At 38.4% G+C, this 10,424-nt stretch overlaps 1 protein-coding gene across 1 annotated transcript in view; it reads left to right on the plus strand.

The window, feature by feature from the left end:
• Positions 1 to 8,159, plus strand: part of Tmtc2 (transmembrane O-mannosyltransferase targeting cadherins 2) — a 387,746-nt gene extending 379,587 nt beyond the window's left edge. The window contains exon 12 of the mRNA XM_029542332.1: positions 5,480 to 8,159. Within this exon, the coding sequence (XP_029398192.1) occupies positions 5,480 to 5,659 (180 nt within the window). The 3' untranslated portion in view covers positions 5,660 to 8,159. The remainder of the gene's footprint in view (positions 1 to 5,479) is intronic.
• The last annotated feature ends 2,265 nt before the right edge of the window (positions 8,160 to 10,424 follow it).

A 10,424-nucleotide genomic window follows, 5' to 3' on the forward strand; every position in this document is an offset into this window, starting at 1 on the left:
TAGAATACCCAAGATACATTTTGCAAAACACAAGAAAACCCAGAAGGAAGACCATCGTGTGGATACTTCATTCCTCCTTAGAATAGGGAACAAAACACCCATGAAAGGATATAGATACAGAGACAAAATTTAGAGCTAAGATGAAAGGATGGACTATCCAGAGGCTACCCCATCCAGGGATCCATCTCATCATCAGTCACCAAACCCAGACACAATTGCAAACAACATGCCAGCAAGATGTTGCTGAAGGGATCCTGATATTGAGGTCTCTTGTGAGGCTATGCCAGTGCCTGTCAAACACAGAAGTGGATGCTCACAGTCAGCTATTGGATGGAACACAGGGCCCCCAGTGGAGGAGCTAGAGAAAGTATCCAAGGAGCTGAAGGGGGCTCCATCCCTATAGGTGGAACAACCATATGAACTAACCAGTACCCCCTGAGCTCGTGTCTCTAGCTGCATATGTAGCAGAAGATGGCCTAGTCGGCCATCATTGGGAAGAGAGGCCCCTTGTTCTTACAAACTTTATATGACCCAGCACAGGGGAAGGCCAGGGCCAAGAAGTGGGAGTGGGTGCATAGGGGAGCAGGGGCGGGGGGAGGCTATAGGGAACTTTAGGGATAGCATTTGAAATGTAANTAAAGAAAATATCTAATAAAAATGGGAAGAAAAGAAAAGAAAATTATATGCAGAAGGAATGTTTAAGGTGAGTCTCTTGGAAACGTTCCTCTGAGGCACAGTATATGAGATAGGAGGAGACCGTTCCCCTGGCAGGCTTTCTCTTTCAAATGGTATCTGGTTCCCCCAACAGTAAATAATATCCCACTCTATAAATAGTTTCAGTAACATGAGCAGATTCTTTGGAAAGGAATCAATAAAACAGATTGGAAATAAAGGCATTTAATAGGTACAAATATCGGTTATCATATTCTATTTTCATCTTCCCATAGTTGCTTCTGTGAGAGAGGAGTAGCCACAGCATCTAATAGAATATATACCACCTAGTGTTTTTCTTCCTCTGGAACTTCCATGGACTCTCCAAACTTCTATATTTTAGCTCTAACCCAAGAGAATCCAGAATTCCCAAGTCTGTATCCATTCACAGCACCACTATTTTTCCTTTAGAAGTTTCTTTCCAACATTATGGGATGTGACAGATAAAGTCAACTCCTATTCCCAAAGAACGTTTAAGTTTTTGAGCTTGGACTACAATCAGACCTCCACAATTTTGCTGCCATTGCTCTAACCTACCCCAGTAGATATCCATCATTTTAATTTCCTCCTCCAACATAAGAGAATCAAGCCAAAGACCACAGTAAAATAACAAGGCACGACTCTCTAGAGACTTGAGAACGACGTCATATGCAGCCTCCACATGGCTGCCAGTTATCCCAATTGATGTAACACATCTGTCTTCTTCTTCAAGGAAACAATCAATGTCTGGTTCACTGTTCTAGCCTGCAAAGAGGGAGGTGGCCTCATTTTGTTGTATTAAACTAGGAGCCCTGTGTTACAGGGCTGTAAGCTGCTGCCTGCCATGGTTAACACGCTGAAAATTTCATCGGCTGTCTTCAATAAAGACCATGTGTGTATGAGGGAAGACATTGGCGCTTGTGTTTATGTGTCTCATCCCAACCCATGGGTTGCAGATGGCAGAGAGCAAAGCCACCAGTACGTAATAGGACGAACTTCCACCCTAAACTCTTGCATTCACTTCCATTGCTAAAAAGCCTTGCAGGCTGTTTAGACACCCATCACACGCTGTCTCCACAGCCTTTCTTTCTGTCTCCTAACATTTAATCATTTACAGCTCTGTTAATAAAATTTCATTTGGACATTTACTGTCTTAAGTAATTATATGACCAAAAGGAGAATTCCACGTTACAAGAGGATAGATAAAATGATCTGACATACTCGGTTCTACAGGCTCTACCTATTCTAAGCAATTTCTTTGTAAAAGCTGTAAGATGATAGCATCTTTGATCTAGAAGCGACCTTGACAACAGCACTTCTAGTAGTTTAATGGGAATAAAAAGAACCTGAGGATCTAGTTAAAATTCACATTCAGACTCAATGGCTGGGGCCTGAAATTCTCATCTTCTGCCCTGCATTGACGTGATGCCAAGAGTATTTTCTAAACTCAGCTGTGTGGCTAGAAGGCCAGAAGTTCTCAGGACACTGGACATATCTGAATCCTCAGTAGCCAGTGCTGCTAGGTGTATGTGACAGGCTTGGGAAAATAAACCATGTCTGTTAACATATGTTTGGTTTTTTAACAAAGACTTAAACATTTATTTATATCCAAGTCACCGTTGATGCTTTGAAAGCAGGTACTTAAGGTGCCAATATCCATTACTTCAGTGGTGTTCGAGCATAACATTTTGTACATTTCATTGTTTGCCATTATCTCAGAAAAGCTATAGGATGTTGTAAGCAGGATACTATACAGATTTTTAAATCTCTAAAGTAATTTCCCTAATAAAAGTCATATTTACATTCATTACAAAATGTTATAATGATAAATAAATGTGTAACCACTTAAAGTATGGATGCTCTTAAATATGCATATACCTAGTTTTACACATAATGTTTTACTCTTTATGGAAAGCAGTTAACAAATAGGAATGAATTTCATTGAGGTCTACCATCCCACATTAACTTCATAGTATCGAATTAGTGTTATTTTTATTTAAAGAGTAACATGCTCCAGTGGCACAAAGTTAAATTTGTGACAAAATTGTAACTAGCATCTAGAAATCATCCACAAACAAATGTAACTTCCTTTGTGTTTTTTTCTTACAATAATACTAAATACTGATATTTTATTTAGCAACTGGTGATAGGAAGATTATTCCTAAGGACCAAAGAACCTTGGGCTCTAGTTTAGAGAAACAATAATACAGTAATGTGTGTAACTTGGTTGGTATACTTCCCCACCCAGTTTTTATTTCTGTCCCTTAGAGGAACAACCTGGAAAAGATTATAAAAAGTGCCGGCACAAGCAGTCCAGAAGGAGATTTCGGTTCACAATTTTGAAGTGATAAGGCAAAGTAGTGAAAGAAAGGGAAAAGGCAACATGATTTCATTCACAGATAATCTTTTTATTAACTAGATGAAGCAAATACTTCTGTCATCAAACTTGGGCAAGCATTTCGATTCCAAGACAACACCCAACTTGCCCAGATATGCATTTGTTCTTTGTGATAGAGCTGGCATGTGATCCTAGGCCATCTGAATGCTTAATCCCTGAGTGTCTTGATAAGCTTCGTCTATTGCAATTTGACGCATACACATTATAGGTAGAGACATATTGGCAACACAGTAATTGAGGAAATAAAGGCTGTCCCACAGAGCCATCTGGTTTCTCTCAGCCCAGTTCCTGGGCTTCTCCTACTTCTGGTTAACAAGGAATGGCTGCCAACAATGACCCTCCTTCCCACATTTAGCATCTCTAGGAGTTGAGGCTCTGAATCCATGTATACCAAAGTTTAGGAGCTGTGTTAGTGACAGTCACGATAAGCACTATGAAGAGTCATAATTCAGAAATATGTTCAGGCATCAGAGGAGCTCGGGGTAATACTGGTGGTGTGATAGCAGGATTCCTGTAGATGATGATGTAGGCGGTGTTAATTTAGTTTCCAGTGTAGCACTTCACACTGCCATACAATTTAGAGCTGGGTGGATTTGAATTGGTGTTTAAAGTTAGAAACTAACCATCTGTATTTTTTTTTCTTCATAAGTATTAAGTCATTCTAGGCAAAAGATTGATGAAAGTCAGGCAAAGTTTATATTTGTGATGTAATTGGGGGGAGGGGATAAGAATGTAGAAAAGTTTGAAAATAATGGCTAGCAGTTTAGAATTTAGGAGAACTTTGATGTGTATTGAGAGATGTTCTCTAGCCACTGAATTCAAAATTGTGAAAATCACCAAGAAGCATTTAATAGAGTAGAGAAAGCTGACCATGACGTTGGCAGTGTCTACTTTGTGAAGGTATTCTGCCACAGGCTTTTCTAGAAACATTCAGAAATTGGGATACAGGGCCCTTAGGTCACCAAGGTCAGGATGGTTAAGTAAAAACTCAAACCCGGATCTCTTAAGCTTGAAACTTGATCATGCTTTCCCCCTTTTGTGTGTTCTATGTGATTCTACTCTTCCCAGCATTGATTTGGCTCAGAAATAATTGTTTTTATAGTACACAGTAGGATCAATTGAATTCAGCTAAAAAGGGATGCACCCATTGTAAAAATACTAAATCATAGAGTGATTGGACATTATCTTTGGTTTCTGTGCAGAGTCAAGGACAATTAATGGTGGATACTATCTGCAAAATGAATTCATAGTCATAGCATATAAACAATGTTTATCTGATATATGTACTATGCATTTATGTAGCTGCCAAAAAGTTTGCTTCCTATTAACAAGAGCCTTCTAAGGATGGAACACAAACAGGGCAGCAGTTTCTCTATTTGTAGATAGAAAGCAAAATATTTTTCCCATCACAATATACTTTCATGAACAGGTATCTGAGAATTTGGAGACAAAAATCCTCATAGTAAACTATGATTACCATAATTTTTAAAAAATCTTTCTGAATTTTTTACATGACAATTTTAAATTTTACTTGCCATGGTGACTAAAATGATGTGAGCATTATTTAGGTTTATTTCATTCTTCCCTAAGTATTTTTCAACAAGTAGTATAAAATGGATTTATTTAAGTTACATTTTCCTATGCCATATGTTTAATCTGTGTTAGTATTGTTTACCTTGATATATTTATATAAACATTCAGCATTAGGAGAATCTAACCATTTTAAAACATTAAACATGCGGGTCTTGTCTTGCCGGGAAATATTTTAGTTTAGGTTTCAGAAAGATGGTAAATTTAAATTTAAATTTTTTTTCAGGGCTTCCATTCTGGAATGATCAGTAAATCTGTAGCCTAATGTTTATACACAGAAAGCCTAGAATATAGCTAAGAAGACAAGACATGGACGTAGATATTTTCACTTTGCACTCAGATTTCTCATTTTTGAGGTACATTTTTAGTTCGTTGGCTTTGCTCGGATAAACAAGGTCTCCATGCTGTAAGTGTTTTCTGTTTTGTTGCGTTGGGATTTGAACCTAGAGTTTCAGGCATGCCAGGTACACACTCTGTCACTAAGCTATACTTGTTTCTCCCCCAAAACAGGTTGTCTAGTATATCCAGTCTTTTTATGTATATATGCTTTTCCATTAAAGAAAATTAAAAAAAAAAAAAAAGACACATTTCCTAACTGCCTTTCCTAATCCTATTTAAAGGACATAGCTACTGTTTGAAGATGGGCATACTTCCTGTCTCTACTTCTATAAATTGGTAAATTACTTTCATCAGATGCCTGTAAACATGGGAATCATGCCTGAGAGGTTAAGAACGTTTGTCCTCCATGAAGGAGCTCTTGCAATGGCCTCTTTATCACTCCCTCCCTCTCTCTTCTTCCAGTACCCTGCTGCTCTCATGAACCTAGGGGCCATTCTGCATCTCAATGGGCGACTGCAGAAGGCTGAGGCCAACTATCTGAGGGCCCTGCAACTCAAGCCAGATGACGTCATCACTCAGTCCAATCTCCGCAAGCTGTGGAACATCATGGAAAAGCAAGGTTTGAAGACCTCCAAGACCTGACACACGAGAACTCCCCTCCTCCTCCTCCGCCGCTTGTCAGAACTGACTTCGTTAACAGACAGAACATCCCAGCAGTGCTGTGATAAAAGCTCACGGGTGACTTCAAGCCCAGGATAGAGGTCATCATGGTTACTGCCACCGTTGGGAGAATCCACTTTGCTATGGGCACAGCCCTTAACACCAAAAAAGGGGAGCATTGAGACCCTCTGGGAGGGTGTAACTGTTACCCGTAGACTGTAAACCAGACCACCTAAGAGGATTTTGGAGCATTTTTAGAAAACAGAGGGATCTCAGTTGCAGATGTCCACTTTGGAGGGAGAATTTGAGATTATACTGTTCCTTAAACACTGTGAGAGGAAGTCAGAGAGCCCATCCGGCCACAGTGAACTCTTATGGGGGTGATGAGCACATAGTGTAAATCCTCAGTGAGCCACCGGTTGTCCTTACGCTGCTTTCTTCCCTCTTTGGGACAGCCTGCTTATTGATTGCTGAAGCTAATCAAACTTTGGTTTTAACAGTGTGTTGGGATCTGTCCAAATCTCCAGTTGTTTGTTGGCTCGTGCACATAAACATTTTATGGTTTGAATGTCCAAGGCTTCCTAGTGCTGAGCATCATTTGTCTGTCATGCCTTAAAACGAATGTGTAGAGAAGAGCTAACCACTCATAGAGGTGATATGAACAGACCTAGGGTGACCTTGGGTGTGTGTTTCACAAAGGCATTTTCATTTCCATAGTGTCAGTATTGTCTCCAACGCTGTTTAGTAGATCTCATTGTATTAATTCTTTTGAAATTATCTTCTATGATGTCTCTCCCTGGTTACTATACAGGCTGTTCACTAAAGCTGAAAAAAAAAATGGGGATATTATAAGTGTTCCAGTTCTCGTAACTAATCATGACTATGTAAGACACAGTCCTCGGTGCTTCCTAGCCAATGGTTGCTATAATAAGCCAATGCAGGGTAAGTACATAAGGATTGTTGCCAATGACTTTGTGTTTTGGAAAGAGCTGATATGAAATACCCGTTGAGTCCTTGCATACCTAAACATCCATGTGGATAAATCCTGGAGGGCTGTCACATTTTGTTCTTCCTGAAAGATGTCAAAAATAAATTATTTTAAGATGCCATGGAGTAAGCATCAGCCTGCATATACACACACACACACACACACACACACACACACACATATATATATATATACATATATCCATCGTCTGCCAAATGCTTTTTTCAGTTAAAAGATATTTTCTCATAGAAAACTGAGCATTTTATTTCCTCACCTGCTATTAGGTATTTCAGTGATCATTTTATAAGTTAAAAGCTATAAATGAAACAAAGAAAAAAAACATTTTTTTAACATTTTTGCCTTGTACTCAAACTTTACTACTAAAAATTGAATTCCCAGAATACCAGTCTATTAGCAACCTCGTCATAGAGAAATTAACTATTCTGTATCCAACATATTTATTTATTTATTATCCAACCATAGCAAAATAACAAAACAAGACAAAAAAGATTTGTTAAAACAGTTATTTGCTTTTTCTCCTTCCCTTCTATATTCCATGTATATATATATGTATATGATCAGTGATTCCATTAAAGGGAAGCTGGTCATGAAAAAAATTCTATGTTTTCTCCCTATATTATATACCATGTCATGTATCAAATACAGTGGATAAAGAACTTGAGGTAGTGTTTCAATGACTTTAGTTTCTGTGAGAGAACAGATGTAGTGAAAGTTTTGATGGGGTTTATGAGAAGGCCCTCTTTAAAGTGTATATTACTCCATAAACATTTCACTCAAGGGCCAGAACTTAAAGTATAACTACATCACTGTGTTGTCAGAATAATATTTAACATTAACAAGAACAAACCCATGGTCAAACCAAAAACTAGTGGGTTGAAGTATACATTTCATTTTCTAATGCATTGGCAATTTGGATGACAAAGAAATTTAATATAAGGCTGTAGAGATAAATTCAGTGTCTAACCTTTTTTTTTTAATTTATTCAGATAGTTGTGGCATTCTAGCCTTTACATTTTATGTCTGTCTTGTTACTGTTCCTTCTTTCTAACACTTGCTTCCTGTAGGTTCACTGAATGCACAATAGTCACATTTCACATGACTCAACTCCCAAGTGGTGTTAATCATTGGGCCTGTGTCATAAAATGCATGGATCTTTAATACCTACATGTCCCTGACACTTTTCACTATAGGGCTGGACTTAGTAACTGACCAACTCGGGGGGGGGGAGGGGGGACTGGGGTATTAGAACATGATCAAAATGTCTCTGCTCAGGGATTTATGGTGGATCATTGCAGACAGTGCTAAAAATGTAGAGCACAAGACAAGTTTACTAAATTAAAATTTTATTTTTTGAAAAACTGTTATTTGTATAAATTATCAAGATTTGTAGGCTTTCCTTTTGTAGAAATAATTGTTTTATGTGCCAGAGAATTTCAATTTTGTTTTGAACAATAAAGCATTGATAACAAATAATGTTGTACAGTCCTTCCTTAGAACTTTTTTAGAACAACAGTGCTTAAACTCTGGCAACATTTTGTTTTGCTTTGTATGAGATTTCACTAGGTTGAGCTGAAACTTGTAGCCCTTCTTTCCCCTCAAAGGGTTTCATTGCTACAAAGTGACACTATGACCATTGCAACTCTTAGAAAGGAAAATATTTCATTCAGTCTGGTGTACAGTTTCAGAGGTTTATCTATTATCATAATGTTGGGGATCATGGCCAAGGAGCTGAGAGTTCTACATCTTGAACTGAAGGGAGCAAGAAACTATGTGTCATACTGGGTGTAGCTTGAGTATAGGAGACCTTAAAGCCTGCTTGTACAATGATACATGTCTTCCAACAAGATCACACCTCCTAATAGTGCCACTTTCTATCTGCTGACCATTCAAACACATGAGGCTATGGAAGCCCTTATCTATCCAAACAACTACAATGTCCAAAGGGGCTTGCACCACCATGGTTATCTTTTAAAGTTTTTTTGTTATATTTTAATTGCATGTATATGAGAGGGGGCAATACGCATGTGCCTGCAGGTACCTCCAGGGTCTACAGGAATTAGATTGCCTGGAGTTGATTTCAAGACATTAGCCAACTCATGCTACTTCTGAGACCCAAACTCGGGTCCTTTGAAAGAGTAGTATTACTTTCCTTTTGCTTTGATAAAACATTCTGATCAAGGCAACTTAGGGAAGAAAGTGTTTATCTTGACTTCTGGTTCCATAGGAATAAGTGTCACTGTGGTGAAGTAAATGGCAACAGGTAGGAGGTATAATGGCAAGAAGAGGAAGCTTGAGAGTTCACCTCTTAAACCACAAGCAAGATGCAGGAAGAGGGAGAACACTAGAAATGGCAAAAGGCTTTGAAACTCCAAAGCCTTCCCCAAGTGATATCCTTCTTCATCAAGGCTACACCACCAAGACCACAGCAGAGAGCACCATCACTGGCGACTCTGTGCTCAAATGCATAAGCCAATAGGGACAATCTCATTTAAACCATCAAAGGTCAGAAGCACTCCCAATCACTGAGCCATCTCTCAAACCCCTATCATAGCTATCATAAACTTTGGGATTTTAACATGATAAGAGAAAGATTGAAAAGAGTGGAATTTAAGCCTCAAAGATATATATATATATATCATATAATCAATAATTTTCAGTAATAATAATAATAAAGATTGCCTGTATTACCTAGCTTTCTATGTTCAAAAAAGATGATAACATTTTGTTTTCTTTACTTTCGTTATTGAGGTATGGAGGGGAAAAAAAATCTAAGAACCAATCAAAACACCATGCAATCACCAGCTCACTGTCTTCATTGATCATTGGGTAAAAGTGGCCCTATTTAAAACACTAGTACTCCCGTTGTTGGCTTTTATAAAAGCACCACCCTAGTCTCCTAAGAATTATAGACATAACACTCAGGTATCAATGATGAGGGGCTATAAGGTCCTAGACCAAGTGCCAACATACAGAGAATTCTGGTCCTGTTGAATTTGTTATTCTATCTACAGGAGAATTGCTATATATTACCTATTTCCTGCCACAAAGGTAAAAAAAAATGGTTTTGAAGACTTTATTGTCTGCTAAGAATTCAACAGATGTATGAAGCATTGTAGTTTTGTACACCAGGAAACTGAAAGGAAGGTGTCAAGCGACTTGGCCAGTGTCACTAACCTCGAGCATCGAGACTGTCTCTAAGTAGCTCTGTGCTACTATAATTTTCTGCACTCAAGCACCATACGAAAACCCAGTACTTAGGATTTCCAATTGGTATTTTCCTAATTACTTCATCATCTTTCATGAGATTTCTACCCTACCTCTCTCACCATGAAGATTAAAAGATGTCATGATAGGAAAACATCTTAAGAACGGGTTGTGAAGAGAGATGGGCTCAGTGGTTAAGAGTACTGGCTGCTCTTCCAGAGGTCCTGAGTTCAATTCCCAGCAACCACATGGTGGCTCACAATCTGTAATGGGATCTGATGCCTTCTTCTGGTGTGCATGAAACAGCTACAGTGTACTCATAAATAAAATAAATAAATCTTTAAAAAAAAAAAAAAGAAGAACGGGTTGTGTGAATTCACGGATCAGTAGCTGGCCTCACTTTCCACCTAATGACTAGAAGGCTCATGTGTTAAGAGATTTGACTAAGGTCTTAAAACTAGTTGGTAGCTGCATCCAAATGGCTATAAAAACACTCAGTTGCTAAGTGGTCTTGCCAAATGACATAACTGCGCA

This window comes from Mus pahari, chromosome 9 (genome assembly GCF_900095145.1).
Source record: "Mus pahari chromosome 9, PAHARI_EIJ_v1.1, whole genome shotgun sequence".
NCBI lineage: Eukaryota > Metazoa > Chordata > Mammalia > Rodentia > Muridae > Mus > Mus pahari.